This window comes from Gorilla gorilla, chromosome 9, assembly GCF_029281585.2.
Source record: "Gorilla gorilla gorilla isolate KB3781 chromosome 9, NHGRI_mGorGor1-v2.1_pri, whole genome shotgun sequence".
Taxonomy (NCBI): domain Eukaryota; kingdom Metazoa; phylum Chordata; class Mammalia; order Primates; family Hominidae; genus Gorilla; species Gorilla gorilla.
In genome coordinates, this window is record NC_073233.2 from 101,280,222 (window position 1) to 101,305,909 (window position 25,688).

Here is a 25,688-nt window from a genome sequence, read left to right on the forward strand (position 1 = left end):
ATTAGATCAATTTTGATATTAAAATTTATTTAAACGTATCCACATGAATAAGTGGTTTATGTTACTTATGTCTTTTAAATTAATATATATTCTGTTTTCTTAAATAAGGTATAAGCTAGTTATTTTGTAGATTTACTGGATTTAAAATCGTAAACACAAGACGGCACTAACTAAAAGTAAGAAAAAAACTTGTTTTTTAAAAAAATTGTGAGCTTTGCTGCATATGATTAAAACAAAATTGAACAAGCCATTTATCAAGTGAATAATTGTTTAACTGTGCAGTTAATGAATCTCGAGTTTACATGAAAGCTGAATTGTGTTCAGCTTCAATAATTTAGTTTTAATAACTGGTTCTGTCTTCACTAATTGAAACATTTAAGCTTTACTGCACTTTCTAATCATGACAAATTTTCAAAGAGGTACACAGGAAAAGAGATATAGTGAAATCAGGTTAGAAATAATTGGTAATAGTAAAATGTTAACATTTTCTGTGATTTACAGTTTTCCAAACTAACAAATAACTTTGAAAACCTGAGATTACATCAGATGAAACAAAACAAAGTTCCACAAAAAGAATTACCACACCTTAAAGAAGAAATACCCTTTGAACTGAGCAATTTGAACCAGAAATTAGAGGTGAGATATATTATCTTAGTTTCTTCATGTGTATTAAAGATTGATTCTTATTGTTGTGGGCTATTTGTCTCTAGTGTCCACAATGGTGTCTTCAGTTGTGGTAATAAACACTATTACAAACTAACTTCTCACTGAATATATTTTCTTAGTGCACCTTCCCCTCAGGCACTTAGTGAATTAAAACATCACTTTGATGTATACATCTTTTGCATATATCAGCATTTTGGGAGATTAAAAAAAAAAGAGCCAAAAAAGTCAAAAGAAACTGCAGCTGTTGAGTAAAATTGAAGGACACCTCTGGGGTCAGTTAAAGTGAATATCTAATAAATCTTTTAATGGCCATTTAGCTATTAGGTAGTTAAATCCCAATGAAGCCTCATCACAGTTTTTAAAACAGGGCTTGAAGTTTCATGGTTTTTTTTCTTTAAAGGCATAATGTCACTCCAATTCAATTGCCCCAAAGCATTCAGAATTTCTAAAATTTTGGTCTCTAAAAAAAATTCACTATGTCCTCATAACTATATATATCTACTATGTACCCACAAAAATTAAAAACAAAAAACTTTAAAAATACACTGTGTCATTGATGCACTTATTCTTATCTTCTCCGTTTTCCAACCTTGGAAAAAACAAACCAGCTATTTTTCTTCCCTGTGTTCTTGAGCATTCCTCCTACAAGTCATGGAACAGCAGAAAGATTACACTATAAATTCCTATCATCTACTTTTACCTGGATTCTCAGTACTGCCCAATTATTATTTTTTAATTGACTTCAAGTTGACCCTTATGTTATCCCACTTAATTTCTTTCATTTTTCTCAAGCCCTAAACCCCAGCATCCCTCCCCTTGCCAGCACTTTTTCATCTTATTCTTTAATTAAAAAGTCCTTCTACTTTAAAATATCTTAAAGAGCAGAAAAAAATTAAATCCGGGATCACAGCCCTAAAATCGGCTTATTATAAGATCTTTGTAGGAAGTCCTAGATTTTAATCTTTAAAAGTCCAGCACATTTTACATGCTTCTGAATAATACATAGTTTTTTAAAAAAACAAACTTACCATCACTAAGTAAGTTGGCCCTCTAGGAAAATGCACTGTGTTGTACTCCCAGGCTCTTGCAGTGGTACAACCAGACGGGCTTCAGAAATATCCTGACCTCATGGAAGATGCCGATAGATGTGCACTGTAATATACATGTGCTTTCACTGAAAATGAAGAGATTGAGTCACTAATTTTCCATTCGACTGACTTTTCGTGGGCTTTTGTGGGAGAACTACATTAATAAAAATTTTTCAGACAAAAAAAGCCTTAAGTTAGTATCACGTACTTTGTAAAATGTGTATGCACATTTTACATTTAGGAAACTAAATATTTACATTATATATATGTAATGAAATTATAGTGGAAATTAGTAGCAAAATGTTTTGATATGTTTGTACTTACACAAACGTTTTTAAAGACTCTATGCAGATATAGTTTAACTTGAAATAATTATAAAAACACTTCATGTACCTATTTTTACTTATAGCCATCTGATAAATTAATGTGTAAGAGATTGGCCCTTCCAGTTTTAGTCTGCAGGTAAACCTGTTTTACCTTTGAGGTGTTTAATAGAAGTATAGTAATAGCAGTGTACCACATGTAGTAGTCGAAGAACATGATCACTGATAACTGAAAACAGGCCTTGCCTGACTCATGTGTTTGCCCTGTGACCTTTAGGCAAGTTGTTTGCCTCACCAAGATTCCATGTTGTCATCAGTAAATGGGGTTTAAAATACCTTATATGTAACATTGTTGTTATGGTGAAAAAAATTTAGATGCACACTGAAGCGTTTAGGGATGAAAACACACGAGGTCTAGAAGTTACCTTAAAATATACCAACAAAAAAGGGTGGAGAGATAGGAGAAGTAAAGATGGACTAAGTTGATGGTAGTTAAACTGGGTGAAGGGTACATGGAGGTTTGTTTTACTCTGTGTGTATGAAAATCTTCATAATAAAAAGTTAAAACCGTTTTACAGGTGAAGGTCTCCAACATATAGTAATCACTAAAGACCATCTCCAATATTTATTAGAGGGCTTTTTAAAACATCTAATAATACAGCTATCAAGAGAAACTAATTTTAATGACCCTGATCCACTCTCAACCTTAAAGATCCAGAAAAACTTTTCCAGCCATGAAGAACTTACTGTTGGAGGTCCAGGCAAATCTACAGACCCTCTGAAGCCTATCGTGACAACTCCAGTCTCTATAAAAACCCTTATGAAGCTCTCTAGGTCCCTGCATGGTTCCATACTATTGGATATATTGCACTGACTCGCTAGTTGTGAAACCAGTACATCTGACAAGAATAAGGAAGCCAGGATTGTCATAAGCACCTGCTGATATGTTTGTGACACACATTTCTAGCTATTCTTGGCCACGCTTCTACCTGTTGTAGTATTTATAAGAAGTTGAGGTTAATGCTTCTGCCTCTAAAACATTCTGGGGAATATTTATTTTCAAGATTATTTGAGGTTAATGAGTAAGAAATGCTAAATATTTCTATTATCTAAAACCTGTGAACAGCTTAAGTCAATCTTGCCCAAAATTTGACTTCTAACTCCAAAGATTCCTTTTTAAATTAAAAGTAAACAGAAATTTTTTAAATCTAGATTGCATTAATTTGAAATGTTAGCTATTTTCTACTAGAACCTCGTTTTATAAATTTGCCGTTATTGCTAAAGACCCTGTTTTTATGTACCTAATTTTTGTATGTTGAATGTCAGAATCGAAGTCAATAACTTTAAATGGACTATCTCCATTTATCATAGTAAATATAGTCTGTTTATCATGAGCTACTGTTATATGTGGAGGGTCTTTCCATATTTCTTCTTTGACCTTAATACCATCACTTAATATCAGGTCACCCACCTTTCATTAAAGTAAAAACTTCCTAATTTATAGCCTTCCTTCACTGATTGTTTAGGCACTTATGGATTTTAAAAACTAAAATTTCCTTAAATGTTCTTTAAAATTATTTCTGTATAGAAAATATGAAATGCCATGTTCTTCTCATTTTAACAAAATAAAGCTTTAATTCTCTAAATTAGCATTTGTTTTCCAGCATTGCCAATCCAGTCATTTCAGCCATCTTCAAAACAATAGTAACCACTCTGACTATAATGAACTGTTCCAATTTGATATATTGTGGGAAATAGCTAAGATAATCATAATATCCTCTGCATGGCTTTTATGTGTCAGCATTATTGTACTTAACATACTGACATATTGTAAAATTATTTGTGTGTACAGTTCCCTACTTTATTATATATTCCTTGATTTTTTCTTTCAAAAATTTTTTTAAATTATGAAATAGTTCCAGATTTTCTTCTTTCCACAGAACTGGTGGACATTAACTGCTCAATAAATATTACTGAATTGAGGGTTGAAAACATCACTACATTCATGCCATGTTTCTATATGCAATAATGTACAGCTATGGACTTAGTAGCTATAAAGTTTGTTTCCAACCATGTTGTTTTCTTTACAACATTTTTTGAGAATGTTTAAATTCTAGGAAATGCCAATACTGTACCATGTTTTTGTTTGTACATTCATGTAATATAAGTGGCACCTGGCACTTTGTCAGGCACTGTGAATGGTACAAAAGTAATAAAGAGCCCTTACCCTCAAGTTGTTTAAAGCCTGGACAGAAAGATAGGATATAAATGGTCAGCCCTAGGCAAAATGGAGAAGCAGCGATGTCTTCTTTGGCTTCCCCAGAGCTATATCCTTTGCTCATGTTATTAAGATATGAACAGATAATCATGCTGTATAACTGCACTACTTGAGCAAAAACCTGAAGAACTGATCCTGCTTTATCAACCTACTTCTACCATTTCTTTCCCAGTTGTACCAATTGGTACTGCCTAAATGAGGCCTGGCCATGGCCACAAGGGGCAAAGTCACTGTCTTAGTTAGTTCAGGCTGCTATAACTAAATACCATAGACTGGGTGGCTTAAACAACAGACATTTATTTTTCACAGTTCTGGAGGCTGGTAGTCCAAAATCAGAGTGCCTGTGTATTAATCCATTCTCACATTGCTATAATGAACTACCTGAGACTGGGTAATTTATGAAGAAAAGCGGTTTAATTGACTCACAGTTCCACAGGTTGTACAGGAGGCATGGTTGGGGAGGCCTTGGGAAACTTACAATCATGGCAGAAGGCAAAGGGGAAGCAAGGCGTGTCTTCACGTGGCCAACAGGAGAGAAAGAGAGAGAGAGAAAAGGGGGAAGTGCTACACACTTTCAAACAACCAGATCTCATGAGAACTCTATCAAGAGACAGCACTAGGGAGATGGTGCTAAACTGCTAGAAACCACCAGGCTGGGCGCAGTGGCTCACGCCTGTAATCCCAGCACTTTGGGAGGCTGAGGCAGGCAGATCACGAGGTCAGGAGTTTGAGACCGGCCTGACCAACATGGTGAAATGCTGTCTCTACTAAAAATACAAAAAATTATCTGGGTGTAGTGGCACGTGACTGTAATCCCAGCTACTCAGGAGGCTGAGACAGGAGGATCACTTGAACCTGGGAGGTGGAGGTTGCAGTGAGCCAAGATCGTGCCACTGCACTCCAGCCTGAGCAACAGAGCGAGACTCCATCTCAAAAAAAAGAAAAAAGAAAAAAAAGAAACCACCCCCGTGCCCACCAGCCACCCCCCAACACACACACACACTCGGGATCACAATTCAATGTGAGATTTGGATGGGGACACAGAGCCAAACCATATCCCCCAGCATAGTCAGATTCTGGTGAGGGCCCTTCTCCTGGTTCACAGATAGCTGTCTGCTCTTTGTATCCTCAGATGGCAGGGAGAAAGAAAGAGAGAGGAAACAAAATCTCTCATAGCTCTTCTTATAAGAGCACTCATCCCATTCATGAGAGCTTCACTCTCATGACTTAATTACCTCCCAAAGGCCCCATTTCATAATGCTGTCACTTTGGGGTTTAGGCTTGACATATGTATTTGTTGTGGGGGACACAAACATTCAGTCCTTAATAGTCACTAAATAAGTCCAAGCCCCACCCTCTAAAAAAACAAGAGGAGAAATTTGGCAACTGAGTGAATGAAGGAAAAAATATTTCATGTCAAGAAATAGAAAGAAAGTAGTGGCAAATGCAAAAAAAAAAAAGTTGTTTAAAATTCCCTTATTAGTAATAAGTATTTGTTATAAGACAGACTTTTTACATTTTTAACAATAAGTGACAAATTCTGTATTTTCCTAGCAAAAATTAGAGATGGTAAAAAATCCAACATGAATGATTTGACACCTTTTCTTTTGTTTGTTTTCCCTAATAGGTAAAGAATGGATTTACTTTTTTTTTCTCAGAATTAAGATGTACAAATGAAAGAAGGCTTATTTGCTGTACTTTAAAATGAATAACATTTTTAAATATGTTTGTCTCCCCACTTTTTAAAAGGAATTTAGAGCAAAGTCAAGAGAATGGGACAAGCAAGAGATATTATATCAGACTCATCTGATTTCTTTAGATGCTCAACAAAAATTATTATCTGAGAAGTGTAATCAGTTTCAGGTAAGTTATCTAATACTATTCTCTAAATCAAAAGCAGAAGTTAAATATTGGTATCTTTACCATTCAGCAGTAATCTATTTACAAACAGACATGCCAACTAAGAAAAAATAACGAGAGTAGGTCCAAAGGTGGGTACAGTCACAAGTGCATAGAATATCTGTTAATGGTGAATTTAGTCTACATGTCTCAAAGGATGGAGCTATTTAAAATTCCATTGTTATTGTGTCATTAAATAGCATATGTTTTTGTATGCCTACAGGCAAGGCACTCAAAGAATTTACGATTGCTTGCTTTACTTTGTATTTCCCTGGCTACTTGTAAGACTGAGCATCTCCTCATATACTTTTTAGTCTTTCTCAGGTCTTTCTGTGAATTGCCTATTCATAAACTTTGCCCATTTTTCTTTTGCATTGTTTGCCCTTTTCTTATTGATGTGTAGAAGTGTTTGTACACTAGGAATTATTAACTCTGTTACATGCACTGACAACTTTTCCCCTACAATCAAATTGTTTGTTTTTATTTATTTTTGGTTATAGAGTTTTTTCAACCATTGTATAATTGAATTTTTTACACCTTCTAGATTTTTTTTCTTGCTTAATATGGCTTTACTACCACTAACCTCCTTCTCTACTCTACATCTTTGCTCTGAGGTTATACAAATATATTTTCTCTTTATGCCATCTGAAATTGAAATTTTAAAACAAATACAAGACTGAATTACAAAGACCCAACTTTCATTATGTAGTAACATATTTAAAGATATTCCTACTAATTCTTTTCTATCATTCTTGAACTTCATGTAAGCTTAAATATGACATTCTTCATTTGAGTTACACAGTTTTTATATTTTTCAGAAACAGGCACAAAGTTACCAAACTCAACTAAATGGTAAAAAACAGTGCTTAGAAGACAGCAGCTCTGAAATTCCTCGTTTGATATATGACCCAGATCCCAATTGTGAAATCAATGAAAGAGATGAGTTCATTATTGAAAAACTGAAATCAGCTGTAAGTGAGATAGCACTAAGCAGGAATAAATTACAAGACGAAAATCAGAAGCTCTTGCAAGAACTGAAAATGTACCAAAGACAGTGCCAGGTGAAGATTAATTTTTTGTTTTTCAACTAATATTGTCCATGACTTGTATAAATGGTAACTCAACACATATAGAGATTAGAATGATTAGAATGGTAGTTTTCTATTATTAATATATGTGAAGATTCCATTCATATTTCCTCTTAGTAATTCGCACTTGATGCGTAGATTCAATAATCCCATAAGTATGTTACCACACTTAGAGTGCACTTTGGTTCTGCGGTGGCATAATAATAATGTATTACCAGTGCAATATAACAGTGGTCACTTACGGACCTCTATGCCTTTAGCCATGTACTACCCTCTTCCCCCACTATTTTCTCTTACCCTGTGTTTCTTTGACTCAGAAGAATCCTGGGTTAAAGATACAGGAAATCGTGAAAGGTTCAACAATTTAGTAACCTCAGTGAGAGCTATGGAGATGACTCCAGTGATTTATCACTGGTAATCTTATCATAATCATTTATCAAACAGTAACCTAGAATTTATTTTTAGGTAACTTTCACATTGACAAATATGATTGATGGTTTAACGAGCATTAATTTTTTTCTTAACTGAATAATGTTTTTTTCTTTTTTGTCTATTTCTTGCAACCTTTAGGAAGGTTATACAACATTCATCAAAATTGGTCATTACCAATTTCTTTACAAAATATGTATTTCTTATTCATTAGTACTTGAGACGTTCTTTTATCTCCCATTTTAGGTTTTTTCTCCCACCTCCAAATATTCAGCCTCTTTCTATCACTTCCTCCATGACAGTTGGCCGATATCTTTTCCCCACTCTATTCCCTCGTCTACCTAGCATACATGATTGAGGTAAGGTCACTGCCTGAGAACTTCCATTTCATTTCCTTGAGATATACCACCCCAAGATCTTTTGCCACTTAAACTCCCAGGGTCATTTCTTAGTCCTCAGCCAACTCCTCATTCCCCCACCGTGCCACATCATATTTAGGATTATATAGGGAGTTAGTCCTTTAACTTCTTTCTCTGCCAGCATCTACTGTTCTATGTTCCTCTTTCCCCATGCTTGGTAAGGGACAGAATACAAGGCTCCCAGTCTCTCCCATTCAGAGGCAATTCTAAGACATACATATTCCCCACTTCAAACTCCAGCTTTAAGGAGGGAGGTCTTATTCTAATACAAGTTAGAATACAGATGTAAACCAATAAAGAAAGCTAAACTACAAACACTAAATGCAGAGGAAGCCAGAAATAGTCTGGAAATAGCAAAGGTATTGATGGTGTTTTCTCTGGCTTAATTCTAATATAAATGAGGTTAGCACTCATTCATCTGCTCTAGAGGGTGCCTAGGGGCTTCTAAGTGCTTAGCATCAGCCCACCTCCGACTGTCTGAGCTGTGTTTGCATGACTGCGGGTCATGCAGTGATGGGGTCTTTCCTTCTCAGAGGCTGCTGCCTTTTGCTTCGCTAAGTATATGACAACTGGTCATGCTTTCTATTTAAAGGCAACCTATACTTACATTTTGCAGCTGTCTTTGTACTGCTGGAATCTGCATCAGAATCACATTCAGTAAATAAGAAAATTGTTGTTCTTGGTACTTCCCAAGTATTCTCCTCTAGGCTTTGGGTCATCCAGTGCCAACCAAAGCATTCTCTGCTTTGTCCCTTCTTCTTTTGGCAGGGGAACAGGTGGTGGTGGTTGATTACATACATAAGTTCTTTACTGGTGATTTCTGAGATTTTGATGCAGCCATCACCTGAACAGTTTACACTGTACCCAATTTGTAGTATTTTATCCTTCACCACCCCCCACCCTTTCCCCTGAGTCCCCCAACATCATTCTTATGCCTTTGAAGCCTAATAGCTTAGCTCCTACTTATGAGTGAGAACGTAAGTAGGAGCAATAACCAAATGATGTTTCGTTTTCCATTCCTGAGTTACTTCACTTAGAATAATGGTCTTTAATTCCATCCAGGTTGCTGCGAATGCCATTATTTTGTTTCTTTCTATGGCTGTGTAGTATTCATATATATACATATATATATATACATATATATATGCCACATTTTCTTCATCCACTCATTGATTGATAGGCAATTGGGCTGATTCTATATTTTTGCAATTGCAAATTGTGCTGCTATAAACATGCATGTGCAAGTATCTTTTTCATATAATGACTTCTTTTCCTCTGGGTAAATACCTAGTAGTTAGATTGCTGGATCAAACGGTAGATCTACCTTGAGTTCTTTAAGGAATCTCCACATTGTTTTCCATAGTGGTTATACTAGTTTACATTCCCACCAGCAGGGTAAAAGTGTTACCTTTTCACCACAACCATACCAACATCTATTATTTTTTTGATTATGGCCAGTCTTGCAGGAGTAAGGTGGTATTGCATTGTGGTTTTGATTTGCATTTCCCTGATCATTAGTGACGTTGAGCATTTTTTCATGTGTTTGTTGGCCATTTGTATATCTTCTTTTGAGAATTGTCATTCATGTCCTTAGTCCACTTTTTGATGGGATTGTTTGTTTTTTTCTTCCTGATTTGTTTGATCTCCTTATCAATCCTGGATATTAGTCCTTTGTCAGATGCATAGTTTGTGAAGATTTTCTCCCACTCTGTGGGTTATGTGTTTACTGATTATTTATTTTGCTGTGTAGAAGCTCTTTAGTTTAATTAGGTCCCATCTATGTATCCTTGTTTTTGTTGCATTTGCTTTTGGGTTCTTGGTCATGAAGTCTTTGCCTATGCCAATGTCTAGGAGGGTTTTTCCAACGTTATCTTCTAGAATCTTTATGGTTTCAGGTCTTAGATTTAAGTCTTTGATCCATCTTCAGTTGATTTTTGTATAAGGTGAGAGATAAGGATCCAGCTTCATTCTTCTCCAATTATTCTTGCCAATTATTCCAACACCATTTGTTGAACAGGGTGTTCTTTCCAGACTTTATGTTTTTGTTTGCTTTGTCAAAGATCAGTTGGCTGTAAGTATTTGGGTTTATTTCTGGGTTCTCTATTGTGTTCCATTGGTTTCTGTGCCTATTTTTATACCAGTACCATGCTGTTTTGGTGACTATGGCATTATAGTATAGGGTATTTGGTAATTTGATGCCTCCAGATTTGTTCTTTTTGCTTAGTCATGCTTTAGCTATGCAGGCTCTTTTTTTGGTTCCATATGAATTCTAAGATTTTTTTTCTAATTCAGTGAAGAATTATGGTGGTATTTTGATGGGAATTTCATTGAATTTGAAGATTGATTTTGGGAGTATGGTCATTTTCACAATATTGATTCTACCCATCCATGAGCATGGGATGTGTTTCCATTTCTTTGTGTCATCTGTGATTTTTTTCAGCTGCGTTTTGTAGTTTTCCTTGTAGAGGTCTTTCACCTCCTTGGGTAGGTATATTCCTAAGTATTTCTTTTTCTTTTCTTTTTTTTTTTTTTTTGCACTATTGTAAAAGAGGTTGAGTCTTTATTTGATTTTCAGCTTGGTCACTGTTGGTGTATAGCAGTGCTACTGATTTGTGTACATTGATTTCGTATCCTGAAACTTTACTGAATTCATTTATCAGTTCTAGGAGCTTTTTGGATGAATCTTTAGAGTTTTCTAGGTATATGATCATGTCATCAGTCAACAGAGATAGTTTGACTTCTTTTTTACTGATTTGGATGCTCTTTATTTCTTTCTCTTGTCTGATTGCTCTGGCTAGGACTTTCAGTACTATGTTGAATAGAAATGCTGAGAGTGGGCATCCTTGTCTTCTTCCAGTTCTCAGGGAGAATGCTTTCCCCATTCAATATAATGTTGGCTGTGGGTTTGTCGTAGATGGCTTTTATTACCTTAAGGTATGTCCTTTCCATGCCAATTTTGCTGAGGGTTTTAATCATAAAAGGATGCTGGATTTTGTCACATAATTTTTCTGTGTCTATTGAGATGATCGTGTGATTTTTGTTTTTAATTCTGTTTATGAGGTGTATTGCATTTATTGACTTGCATATGTTAAACCATCCCTGCATCCCTCATTTGAAACCCACTTGATCATGGTGGATTATCTTTGTGATATGCTGTTGGATTCAGTTAGCTAGTATTTTGTCCAGGGTTTTTGCATCTATGTTCATCAGGGATATTGGTCTGTAGTTTTCTTTTTCTCTTATATCCTTTCCTGGTTTTGATATTAGGGTGATACTGGCTTCATAGAATGATTGAAGGTAGGATTCCCTCTTTCTCTATCTTTTAGAATAGTGTCAGTAAAATTGGTACCAATTCTTCTTTGAATGTTTGATAGAATTTAGCTGTGAATCTGTCTGGTCCTGGACTTTTTTGTTGGCAATTTTCATATTACTGTTTTTTTTTGTTTTTTTTGTTTTTGTTTTTTTTAAACAGTGTCTCACTCTGTTCCCCAGGCTGGAGTGCAGTGGTGCAGTTTTGGCTCACTGCAACCTCTGCCTCCCAGGTTCAAGCAATTCTTCTACCTCAGCCTCCTGAGAGCTGGGATTACAGGTGCCTACCACCACACCCAGGTAATTTTTGTATTTTTGTGATTTTGGCCAGGCTGGTGTCGAACTCCTGAGCTCAAATGATCTGCCCACCTTGGCCTGCAAAAGCGCTGGCATTACAGGCATGAGCCACCGCACCCGGCCTATATTACCATTTCAATCTCCCTGCTTGCTCTCGTGCTTTTCAGAGTTTCTGTTTCTTCTAGGAGTTTAATCTAGGAGGGTTTAATCTAGGAGGGTTTACTGTAGGAGGGTTGTATATTTCCGGGAATTTGTCCATCTTTTCTAGGTTTTCTACTTTGTGCTTGTAAAGGTGTTCATAGTAGCCTTGAATGATCTTTTGTATTTCAGTAGTATCGGTTTGAATATCTCCTGTTTCATTTCTAATTGAGCTTATTTGGATCTTCTCTCTTCTTTTCTTGGTTAATCTTGCTAATGGTCTATTGATTTCGTTCACCTTTTCAAAGAGCCATCTTTTTGCTTCATTATCTGTTGAATTTTTTTTGTTTCAATTTCATTTAGTTCTGCTCTGATCTTTGTTATTTATTTTCTTTTATTGGGTTTGAGTTTGGTTTGTTCTTGTTTCTCTGGTGTCTTGAAGTGTGATCTTAGGTTTGCTATTTGAGTTCTTTCAGACTTTTTGATGTAGACATTCAATGCTATGAACTTTCCTCTTAGTACTGCTTTTGCTGTATCCCAGAGGTTTTGATAGGCTGTGTTACTATTATCGTTCAGTTCAAAGAATTTTTTAATTTCCATCTTGATCTCATTGTTGACCCAATGATCATTTGGGAGCAGGTTATTTAATTTCCATGTATTCCCATGGTTTTGAGAGTTCCTTTTTGAGTTGATTTCCAATTTTATCCCACTGTGGTCTGAGAGAGTACTTGCTATAATTTCAGTTTTCTTAAATATGTTGAGACTTGTTTTGTAGCCTATCTTATGTTCTTTCTTGTAGAATGTTCCATGTGCTGATGAATAGAATATATATTTGCAGTTGTTGCATAGACTGTAAATATCTGTTAGCTCCATTTGTTCTAGGGTATCATTTAAGTCCATTGTTTCTTGGTTGACTTTGTCTTGATGACCTGTCTAGTGCTGTCAGTGGAGTATTGAAGTCCCCCACTATTACTGTGTTGCTGTCTATCTCATTTCTTAGGTCTAGTGGTAATTGTTTTATAAATTTGGGAACTCCAGTGTTAGGTGCATATATGTTTAGGATTGTGATATTTTCCTGTTGGACTAGTCCTTTTATCATTATATAATGTCCCTTTTTGCCTTTTTTAACTGTTGTTGCTTTAAAATCTGTTTTATCTGATGTAACAGTAGCTGCTCCTGCTTGCTTTTGGTGTCCATTTGCATGGAATATCTTTGTCTGCCCCTTTACCTTAAGTTTGTGTGAGCCCTTATGTGTCAGGTGAGTCTCTTGAAGACAGCAGGTACTTGGTTGGTGAATTCTTATCCATTCTGCCATTCTGTATCTTTTAAGTGGAGCATTTAGGCCATTTATATTCAACGTTAGTATTTGGAAGTGAGGTACTATCATATTCATCATGCTAGTTGTTGCCTGAATACTTACTTTTTTCATTGCATTATGGTTTTATAGGTCCTGTGAGATGTATGCTTCAAGGAGGTTCTATATTGGTGTATGTTGAGGATTTCTTTCAAGATTTAGAGTGCCTTTTAATGTTGGCTTGGTAGTGGTGAATTCTCTCAGCATTTGTTTGTCTGGAAAAGACTGTATCTTTCCTTCATTTATGAAGCTCAGTTTCACTGGATACAAAATTCTTAGCTGATAATCGTTTTGTTTAAGGAGGCTAAAGATAGGATCCCAATCCCTTTTAGCTTGTAGGATTTCTGCTGAGAAATCTGCTGTTAATCTGATAGTTTTTTTTTTAATAGGTTACCTGATGCTTTTGCCTCACAGCTCTTAAGATTCTTTCCTTTATCTTGACTTTAGATCACCTGACAACTATGTGCCTAGGCAATGATCTTTTTGTGATGAATTTCCCAGGTGTTCTTTGAGCTTCTTGTATTTGGATGTCTAGATCTCTAGCAAGGCCAGGGAAGTTTTCCTCAATTATTCCCTCAAATATGTTTTCCAAACATTTAGATTTCTCTTCTTCCTCAGGAACACCAATTATTCTTAGGTTTGGTTGCTTAACATGATCCCAAACTTCTTGGAGGCTTGTTCATTTTTTTAAATTCTTTTTTGTCTTTGTCAGATTGGGTTAATTTGAAAGCCTTGTTTTCAAGCTCTGAAGTTCTTTCTTCTGCTTGTCCAATTCTATTACTGAGACTTTCCAGTGTATTTTTGAATTTCTCTAAGTGTGTCCTTCATTTCCAGAAGTTGTGATTTTTTAAATTTATGCTATCTATTTCTCTTTTTTGATTTCTTAAAGTTGGTATTCACCTTTCTCTGGTGCCTCCTTTAGTAGGTTAATAATTGACCTTCTGAATTATTTTTCTGGCAATTCAGAGATTTCTCCTTGTTTTTGATCCATTGCTGGTGAGCTAGTGTGATCTTTCAGGGTTGCTGAAGAACCTTGTTTTGTCATATTACCAGAATTGTTTTTCTGGTTCCTTCTTATTTGGGTAGACTATGTCAGATGGAAGATCTGGGGCTCAAGGGCTGTTGTTCAGACTCTTTTGTCCCATGGGGTGCTCCCTTGATGTGGTGCTCTCCCACTTTCCCTAGGGATGGATTCTCTTGGCCCTCCTGGCATGTTCCTACAGTAGTTCTTGGAGCAAAAGTTCATGATGTGTCTCTCCAGACACTGCTATGTCTGTCCAAGTGGGAGCTGCAAGTTAGTCCTGCCTCCCATCTGCCATTTTTCCCTGCTTTTTCTCTTCTTTAAGTCTTTTTGGATTTGATCCATACAAATCAATGTTCTGCTCAGGCTCATTTTGCTCTGTTCTATTTAGTTTGCCTGAAACATATTTCACTAGTAGGCCCAGTTATCAAGTCTGGTTCTACCCTTCAGTGAAGTTCACCTTCTTCACTAACATCAGTTCCTTTTAATATCCCCAAAAATAATTCTATTGGGGCCATTTACAGGATCCGAGAGCAGCCCTTTTTCAGGCTGAGAGTCAGCTTTTGTTTTTGGCTCACTTGTGGGATAGAAGTGGCTACTTTTACACCTGTATTCTTTGGGGAAAAAAAGATCCTCTGTACCTCTTTCTTGGCAGTATGACTGACTTTCTCTATAATGCTTTCCTTGATGAACTCCACCTTTCTCCTCCTCAGAACTTTATTGTTTATATTTTTCCAGGAAGTAGAATGGAGAATCTTGTTAAAAGAAAAAATGCTGCAAACAGGGAAAGACTGTACATTGAGGAACATTATTATAACATTCCTAGCTAGGATCACCATCTCTACTCTCCCTCCAAATAAATGCCTTAAGCCTATGCTTCTCACACTTATCACAATGACACACTCCTGGTGGCAAGGAGAGGGAGAGTGCATGCAACTTGGGAGTCAATGTGTAGCAGGAAGTAAGAAGAATCAAACCAGCTGCTGGCCAAGGTTGCCCTGTCATTTACTGATATTATTTAATTAACTTACTCTTCTGACCCAAGTTCAACAGGATGTAACTTACCACACTTCTTCCTACTCCGCAAAGATTTCTACAGACTTCTAGGGGCTTACATGCACACCTGAGAAGGCTCTGTGGGTTGCCTGGGCTAAGGAAAGTCCATGTTACCTATTTTGATTTTTTCTTATGGTATTTATATATTAATGTACTTAATAATTTATTAATGTTCCTGAATATAACTAACAAAATTAAAATCCAGCTACTCATAGAAGTCAATATAATTGTGAAGTCTTTTTACTTATACTAAAGGTTGCAAAACAGCAGTACTCATTGCCTAATTTTTATGACTTTCATTTAAATTAGTGGCTCTATACTGCAGTAATTTTTCCTCCCATGTGATATTTGGCAATGCCTGGATACATATTTGGTCACCACAACAGGGAAAGGAGTGTGACCAGCATCTAGTGGGTAGAGGCCAGAGATGCTGTTAAACACCCTACAGTGCACAAGACAACCCTACAACAGAGAATTGCCCAGTCCCAAATGTCAATAGTGCTAAAATTGATCAACCCTTTTGTAATTTTGAAGTGAGTCATTTTTCTCATATTCTTCACTAGTAATTCTCTAACTTCATTTTGTGATGTTTTCTGTAGCTAATAACAACTACCTGTGTGGCTTGCATTTGTGACTCACATTATATTTTTAGTGGATAGAACTTGATTGAGAAATTTCATCCTGCTCTGTTTTTTTGGGTTTTGTTTTGTTTTGTTTTGTTTTGTTTTTGAGAGGGAGTCTGGCTCTGTCGCCCAGGCTGGAGTGCAGTGGTGCAATCTCGGCTCACTGCAAGCTCCGCCTCCCAGGTTCACGCCATTCTCCTGCCTTAGCCTCCCTAGTAGCTGGGACTACAGGTGCCTGCCACCATGCTCGGCTATTTTTTTTTTTTTTTTTGTATTTTTAGTAGAGACGGGGTTTCACCAAGTTAGGCAGGATGATCTCAATCTCCTGACCTTGTGATCTGCCCACCTTGGCCTCCCAAAGTGCTGGGATTACAGGCGTGAGCCACCGCGCCTGGCCAGCTAATAATAACTTTTAATGTGACTGATATTTATACTGATTTCTATGAGGAAGTTTACCAATATTATTTTTTTACAACTATTTGTTCATTTAAAAAAAAATTAGTTATCCTTGGATCTCGGATCATTATTAAATTTGAACTAAGAATCTGCATTTTATATTTTACAAAAGAATCACATGTATTAAAAATCAAATCAAATTATTCTGGACCATGTTTTATGAAAAACAAAATTTGTTGTAGAACTAATGAAAAGATTTTGAAAAGTAATTTGGTTCAAAAACTTTAAGATGTCTAAAAGATTTCTACTCTCAGGAAAACACTAAGTATTTTTCATCCATTTAGGTAAAAATCCTGAATATATTGCATTAATTTAGCTTTTCCTCTGTTTCACTTCCAAATTTTACTCACGTTTCATTCTTTAGGATAAATCTAAATGAAAATATATCAATTATTTATATTTGATAGTTGATTTGAAGGTTTAGAATCACTGCTCCTCTCAAACCATTAGGCAAACCTCTAACTAAACAGATGGGCTTTAAACATGTTTTACAAAATTTATATTTTACCAAATGGGAATAATTAGAGGTAACTGATACTATAACCAATATATGTATTTGGAAAGAAGTTTCTCTTCCCTTTTCACAAAACTGTCATGACAGTGTTCGACATCATACACGTAAATGCAAAAAGACAACAATTTACATCTGAATTACTGTCATTTCTTATATGTAAAATTCTCTTTGTTTATGGCACACTTTAATACCAGATGCATCTCAATTTTCACATGAATCACATCTCATTTGTCTTTCCACAACCTTGAAATGTGTCAGTATGCTTATTAATTTCATTGCATATATTTATTCATTATGCTACACTCTACATGTTTTTTAAATGTGCAGTATTTTTCCTGGGAAGTTAATGACAAAAATAGATTGCTCTGCATTTTTCTAATATCTATGACAGAAAAGCTAACCTTTTTTTGTTTGCTTGTTAATGTGTCATTAAGGTGCTAGAGCAACATTGTCCAGTAGTAATATAATGTAAGCCACAAATATAATTTAAATTTTCCTACTAGCCGAATTAAAAGAAGTCAAGAAAAATGAGTGAAACTAACATATCATAACAATATATTTTATTCAACCCACTATATATCCAAAATATTATCATTCTAAAATGTAATCAACATACAAAAAGTTATTGAGGTTTTTACTTTTTTTCATACTAAGTCTTCAAAATCTGGTGTGTATTTTATGCTTCCAACATATCTCATATTACATGCTAAGTATTCATCTGAAGTACCTGATCTGTGTTTAGATCCCATACAATTTTACAGTTAAAAAAGTTGATTTACATAATTAAGTTGTTCCAAACAAACTTGAAAATGTTCCAGTAACTAAGTACCAAAGAATCATTTTCCTCAATATTTGCACCCACATTCACAAATAATTGATTTGACTTTCACGCAGAAGCATACTAATTTTAAAACTACATCTCAGTTAAATCAATTCACTAATTCTTGTGTTAATTTAGTATTAATCTTGAATTCAAGGTCAAAAAACAATTTTAGATTTATCAATATCAAGAAAGCCTTCAAATTTTTCTTGTACTTTTGCAGCCAGTTTACATGCTGTCATTTATAAGTAAAATACTTTGCATATTCATTCACATGTCAAATCATTATTACTCATTTGTATTATGAAAGTTTGAATTTTAACATATATGCTTGTACCTGTGTAGTTAGGTCATGAATAAGCTTTTTTCCTGTCAATGGCGTCTCCAAATTTCACTCTTACAGATATTATTTTCTAATAACAGTAAACAAATATATTCTATTATTACCATATTTTACAGAGTTTCAGCTAACCCTAGCCTGTGGCAACACTATATTTTATAGGCCTAAGGTTAGAGCTTTTTGTGGACTCCCCTTCCCCAAGTGAAAGCAGATGCACTTTTCTACATGCAACTTCATATTTGATTGCTCCCTAGTGGCAAATTTGCAAACCAGGGAGCCCACATAGTGCCTTCTTCAACTGGGCAAAGTTATGGGAGACATTCACATTAAGTCAATTTGTATTTCTGATTGGTAATCTATTGTTTTGCATTTCTTTTATTATTGAAATGTTTAATCTTTCCTGAAAAATCTCCACTGCTCAAAACGGAGGCTTTATCCAAACAAGTCTTTATCCAAACAAGTCTATTAAGTCACCAATTTGAATCTTTTTATATTTATTTCCAAGGTGGCTGGGAAGTTCTGGGGCTAAAGTAATGCTACTATGCCCCTCACTGAACACAGGCCTCCTGGAAAACAGCATATATTTAAGGCTTGGTAAAAATAAATTATCTGGGAACTCATTATATCCTATATATTCTATACAATTATTCTTCTAGGCTTTGTGAACTTCTGTATAAGAATTAATAAATAAGAAAGCATATGTCCACATAAGAGCTTATACGTTAATTTTCATAACAGCATTATTCATAATAATCAAAAAGTAGAAACAACCCACATGTCCATCAACTGATGAATAGATAAACAAAATGTGGTATATCCACATAGTGGAACATTATTCAGCCATAAACAGGAATCAACCACTGATACATGCTACAACATGGATGAACCTTGAAAGCATTATGCTACATTAAAGAGGGCAGTCACAAAAGGCCACATAGTGTATGACACCATTTGTATGAAACATCTAGAATAGGCAATTCCATAGAGATAGAACATAGATTAGTGGTTGCTAGGAGCTGGAGGAAGGGGAAAATGGGGAGTGACTGTTAATGAGTATCAGGTTTCCTTTGGGGATGATGAAAATGCTCTGGAATAAAGTAGTGGTGATGTTCAACTTTGTGACTAAATTGAAAACTGCTGGATTGTACACTTTAAATGGGCAAATTTATGGTATGTGGATTATATTTCAATGAATATTATTAATAATTCAATAATATTGATTATATTTCAATGAATATTAAGTATATCTATATATTAAGAATTATTGAACAAACAATTTTTTAAAATATAGTGTTTTCTATAGCCTTTACTAGCAGAGAAGACCCTTGCCCTTAGAACCTCCCATCCTGTCTTTACCAATACACTAGAGGTCTATTTAATTTTGAGTGGAAGGAATTATTTTTTCATCCTGAATGTTCTAATTGGACTAGGAGTCAAAAGATCTGGATTTTCCTCTTCCAAAATCTGGTAGTTATGAGTTGTGTAACTTTGGATCAAGTCTGGCATTCAATTTCCTCATCTGTTAAAAATAGCAATGGATTTGATGACATAAGTCAGGCATTTTTTAAAGACATTAATTTCCTTGTATAATTGTGTGGAAGGGACCTGATGATATTAAAAGACTCTTCCATTGCTGTCTGCTAGAGAACAGCCAAGTACTGCTGCAGAAAATCACCCAACAGGCCATGGTCCCCAACCTCAAATGAGCACTCAACACTGCCCAGCAATCCAGCTTTTTTTCTCCAAGTAGCTAATTCTTTCATTCCCATTGTAAGCCATTTAAACTCTTCACCACTCTCAAAAATCACTCCTATACCTTGCACTTCTCCTTCTACTGTTAGAACATGATGTTACTTTTTACTTCACAGAGAAAATAGAAGCCAAGAGATAGCCAGTCTCTTAATATCCCCTTAGCTAAATGCATAAACTTGTCTGCATTCCATCTTCCTTCTTTCCTGTTACAGAGAGGAGGGCCTTACTTTTGCTTTAGGCAATTCTCCCAATGTGCTTTGAGGGTCATCCTATCCACCTTCTTAGGAACCTGACACCACTCCTTTTACCTCTACTCTCTTCTAATGAGTCCTTGCCAACAACTGCTAACCTAGTTCAAGCTTCTCTTATTAACAAAATAAAACATTGAACCCAGAGGATTGCTGGTATTTCCAGTTACTGACTAAAGAATAGCTGCCATTGGGCAAGGGTTGAATCACAGTTTATAATTCATTTTGTTGGCCAGCTTTGCCATTAGGTTATTCTTGATTATTATCTTTTTACAATTTGAAAGTATTTGTATTAATTAAAATTTCATGCATTGTACTTTCTTCATACTTTTATGTTTCATTCTTTCATATTCACACTCAGTGTCATATTTGTGTGATGATTTGATTATTCTTTGTCTTTGCCACTAGATTGTAAGTTCACTGAGAACAGGTTCTGTGTCTGTATCCCCAGAGCACATAATAAAAACTCAGTAAATATTTGTTAGAAAAAATGAATGAAGGAGGCCAGGCGCAGTGGCTCACGCCTGTAATCCCAGCACTTTGGGAGGCCAAGGTGGGAGAATCACGAGGTTAGGAGTTCGAGACCAGCCTGATCAACATGGTGAAACCCCATCTCTACTAAAAATATAAAAATTAGCTGGGCATGGTGGCACGAGCCTTTAAACCCAGCTACTCAGGAGGTTAAGGCAGGAGAATTGGTTGAACCCGGGAGGCAGTCACAATGAGCCAAGATCGTGCCACTGCACTCCAGCCTGGGCAACAGAGTGAGACTCCATCTCAGAAAAAAAGAAAAGAAAACATAAATGAAGGAATGGAATTCTATGAGACAGAACAAGCAAAGGACTAAATATCAGTTTGTTTAAAATTAGGCTGGCTTATAGATGTTAAATATTTTTAAATGCATTGTACATTATGATAACCAACAATGAGCATGAAATTTTTTGATGTTTTTATTCAGGCCATGGAAGCAGGTCTCTCAGAGGTAAAAAGTGAGTTACAGTCACGTGATGATCTCTTGAGAATTATAGAAATGGAACGATTGCAATTACACAGAGAATTATTAAAAATAGGAGAGTGCCAAAATGCTCAAGGAAATAAAACAAGGTATAATCTTTATATTTGACAATCTGAGAGAACTGTTCAAAACATGATGTTTGAATGTTTTTAAGAGTTTTATATTTGAAATGAGAATAAAAAGTCTATTTTGTATTAACATGTTAATTAGTGGGTAATATTAAATATTAAAAATAAAATTTATGGTTATTTCATCTTCAAAATTAACATCTTCACTTACCTAGAAAATTATATCATGTCCTGATTTATGGCTATTTCTGTCACACTGAGTCAGACCTGGTGGCTCCCAGCACTTTGGAAGGCCGAGGTGGGAGGACAATTTGAGCCCAGGATTTCAAGACAAGCCTTAGGCAACATAGTGAGACCCTGACTCTTCAAAAAAATTTTTTATTACCTGGGCATGGGGGCACACACCTGTAGTCCCATCTACTTGGGAGGCTGAGCTGGGAGGGTCGCTTGAGCCTGGGAGGTCAAGGTTGCAGTGAGCTGTGATTGTGCCACTGTACTCCAGCCTGGGCAACAGAGATCCTGTTTCAAAAAAAAAAAGATATTATACAAAAATAGTATAGAACTGGTATTCAATTATGTATGCTCAGAGAAATAAGATTTATTCTATATTTTTAAATGCCTTTGTTTTGATTGCCTATACCTGATGTCAACATTTTCACTTGTACATATTGTATTTATTTTGGCCACCAAACTCGCCATCTTGTCTGTTCCATTGAGGGTTCTTCTTAAAACAGATTTTTTTTTTCTCTTTTAAAATCAGACAGATATTGTATATTCCATAAACACAAAGGAAATCAGACAGATATTGTATATTCCATAAACACAAACAAAATGGGACTGCTGAGGATTGTTAAATGTTTGTGTGTGTGAATAGACAGTTTGACTGCGTTAATAGTTCATTGATGCTCTTATTCTCGTAGAACTTGAATCTTTCTCAAAATCAGAAAGCTAATGCCAGATCAATGATAGGATTTTAAAAATTGAATAGCCAAATAGGGATGCTTTATTGAAAGATTGTTATATTGTTTTAAAGGCAATAATTATTTCTTCAAAGTTGTGAGACCTTCAAAGTTGTGAGACCTGCTAGCATTTCTTTGAGGTCTATGCTTAATAACAAATGGCAAGTTAAGATCCCTAAAATGACCTATTTGTGTGTCTCACCAAGGATGGTGACAGAATGCCTATTAGCCAATCTGCATTATCGAATGCTCTGTATACAAGGTGTATATTATCATCACTGATTACTAATCAATCTGATATTTATTACGTGTAGTGCTGTTCCAGTATGGTGAGTAATGTCTTCACATGAAGAAAATATATTCCTAAAAACATAAGACATTTCACAGAAGAGCACACCAATCAACCCATGTCTAGCTCTGGCTTTGTGAAGAGCATTGTAGGTACTTTTTATGGTGCTCTTAAGACTCATGCTGAATTCCAAATAGTGCCAACAGCCCTTCAATACACTATTTGATCTAAAATCTTGCACTTATTTATATATTTGGCCAGTAAAAACTTTTTTGTTCTGCCTGTTTACCATCCTCTATTTAACTTGGCATTTATTTTGGTCTCCAGACTACAGCTTTCTTATCCTAGAATTCAGTTCTAGAATTCTGAGATTTGATGAAAAGGTATAAGTTTAACTTTTCACAACTTCCATTGTATGTTAGAATTCTCAGCCTTCATCTTTTCCACTAAAAGAGTCTAATTTTTTTAGTTTGTTCTCATATGAATGCTGTTCTATCAGCTTTATTGTTTTGGTTTATTTTATTTAGACTGTTGCTTCTTTGTAGTTGTATCAAAGTGAAATACCCCAGACTACTGATAATAGATGCATAGTAGTTTTATAAAAGTAGCATGGTAATGTTCTTATTCATTTTCAGAAACTTTCTCAATAATGCTAAGCTTTTGTTAGCTTTTTCTATTTTTTTTTAGTTGTAGAAGCACCCTGGGTTGATATGTTCTGAGAGTTATTAAACTAATTTCATACTCTTGTTTTACATGACAAATAATAGTTCCCTTATACATGTACATTAGCATTTTATATTATCATGATTACGGTTTTCTTCTATTCACTTGTCCACATTGGAGTTTGACATTTGTTTCATTCACTCACTGAATTTTGCAAGATCACCATGAGGATTTTAGCATTCAATTCAGCATTCTACTTCCTGAAATTGCTTAGGAAGAATTAAAAAATATGGAATTTTTTCACTCATTTCAAATTATAGGAAATAATGAAAACTTACGACTGATCCTGAAATAATATTTTAGGAGAATATTGGATAAAATGGAAAATGTTCACAATATATTACTAAGTAGGAAACAAAAGGACACTGAAAAATAATGTGTATAGTATGTTCTAATTATATGGGAAGTGTATATTTCTTTACACATATATATGCATAGGGAAAAATATATTTACCGCACACAAAAATGCTAATGATGGTTTTTCCTGAATGTTAACATTACAGCAGTATATTATACTCTGATATACTTTGTTATCCACAGTTAACATATATATTTGATAATCACAAAAAAAGCAGTCTAGTCTAGATACATGTAGCTCAGGGATATCACTACCAACTTAATACCTTTTATAACAGATCCTCTATTTTCAATCTTTAAATTAGCAATTTCTTTATCATTACTCAGATTTGGGTTTTTTATTTGAGTGGTTGAAGTTTCTGAAGGTGTGAAATCTTCTCAAAAGTTATCTGGAAACCTAAAATTGTACTCACAAGTGGATATGTTCCTCAAAACAGACTCCTCCAGAATAGTCAAGCCTGACTTCCAGTAGAAAGCATGCTGCTTCCCCTACCTGGTTATCTTTATTTTTGTGTTTTTGTGATGTTTATTTCACTGGTTTGTCTCATATGAAAGTGAACATTATCTGCTTAGACATCTTCAAACCTCCTGTGGGTATTATACTCTTTATACTAGTTTCTGCTTTTCTCCTCTAATATTAATATGTGGTTGCAATTCCACTTTATAAATTAAGTAGCCAAAGAATAGATGTATTTGAGTACTCTCTGGTTAGACTGTCAGAGTTAATGCTGTTTTGTCTCTTTTATAGAACAGTTGCTCTCCTTAGACTTCTCATGACATAGTTCCTTTCCACAATACATTAGCAAGTTGAGTGTGTTTCCTTTTTTTAAATGGGTTACCAAGCTATTTTATTATAGCAAACAGTCTTTTCTTTTTTCCCAAAATCTTATCTACATATGCAATCCCAGTATTCTGCCAATTTTTAATGTATAATTGAAATTCCTTATTAATTGCTTCATTTCTTCCATTAAAACCATTTGCACTTAAAGATGTAAATACTTATGGGATCTGAATGTATTAGAACTTGCAGTTTCTGTAACTAAAAATGTTTCCAACAAAGTAATGATCTATCTCCGCAGCCTGTAATGGTCTAAATTAACAATATAATCATTACAATTTATCAAGTTAAGCTTAATTTTAATCATTATTTTATGTTTAATTTGTAGACTTGAATCATCTTATTTGCCTTCTATTAAAGAACCAGAAAGGAAAATAAAAGAGCTGTTTTCAGTGATGCAAGATCAACCAAATCATGAAAAAGAATTGAACAAGGTATGAAAAATAATGAGCTCCATTCTTCCAGGTAGATGTGAACTCTTTACATACAAAGGGAATTAAAAAAAAAATCTTTCTTCTCACTCCCTTTGTTTTCCTTCTGTATTTTTTTGTAAGGTGATAATCTACCAAGCTGCTAATTCCGACATTTTTCTGTGTGAGACTACAAAAAACACAAACCTTAAGTTATCACTCTGCTACTGGGAGACTGCCCACGACACGTGGAGGGTGGAGGGCCGGAGGCTCCATGATAGGTGGCTTATAGCAAGAAAGTTGAGAGCACAGACTCTGGTGCTCAACCACACACGTAAGCTTGGAGAAGTTTCCTGTGCAAGATACTGAGGAGCCTCATTTCTAAGGTGGAAATAATTGGTACCTACCTCATAAGTTTGTGATGAGGATTAAATGAGGTAGCTGCTACTTAAATAGCAGTTAACATGTGCCAGGAATTGTTCTAAGGACTTAAGAAATCCTACTTCATTTATTCCTCACAAACATCTAATGAAATAGGTCCTAATATTACCCTTGTTTTACATTTGAGGAAACTAAGGCACCAAGAAAAAGTAACTTTCTTTAACATTACACAGCTATTAAGTGGCAGAGGCCATGTTTCAATCCAGGCAATCTGGCTCCAGTATCCATACTCTTACCCTAAGGTAAAATCTATGAGATAATGCACTTAAAGTGCTTAAAATAGGATCTAGCTCAAAGGAAGTATCTAGTAAATATTGGCTCAATAGTTATTTATTGCACCCACATTTTTTCACTGAGCACCTAACATGTGCCAGGAACTCTGCTGGAGCTAGAAATACAAGGATGAGTAAGTCCTGGGCACTGTCCTTAAAGAGCTTGTGGTTCTTTACTCTCCTACAAAGAGTATGATT

The 25,688-nt window shown here is 35.2% G+C and overlaps 2 protein-coding genes across 6 annotated transcripts in view; both read left to right on the top strand.

The window, feature by feature from the left end:
• DEUP1 (deuterosome assembly protein 1) overlaps window positions 1–25,688 on the top strand; it is a 104,195-nt gene that overhangs the window by 33,717 nt on the left and 44,790 nt on the right. For all 5 annotated transcript variants that reach the window (XM_031016132.3, XM_063693459.1, XM_031016133.3 and 2 more), the window contains exons 5-9: window positions 502–636; window positions 6,105–6,218; window positions 7,073–7,315; window positions 21,077–21,222; window positions 24,696–24,801. In XM_031016132.3, coding sequence (XP_030871992.1) covers window positions 502–636; window positions 6,105–6,218; window positions 7,073–7,315; window positions 21,077–21,222; window positions 24,696–24,801 — 744 coding nt within the window. The remainder of the gene's footprint in view (window positions 1–501; window positions 637–6,104; window positions 6,219–7,072; window positions 7,316–21,076; window positions 21,223–24,695; window positions 24,802–25,688) is intronic.
• CEP295 (centrosomal protein 295) overlaps window positions 1–25,688 on the top strand; it is a 372,495-nt gene that overhangs the window by 2,893 nt on the left and 343,914 nt on the right. The window lies entirely within an intron of this gene.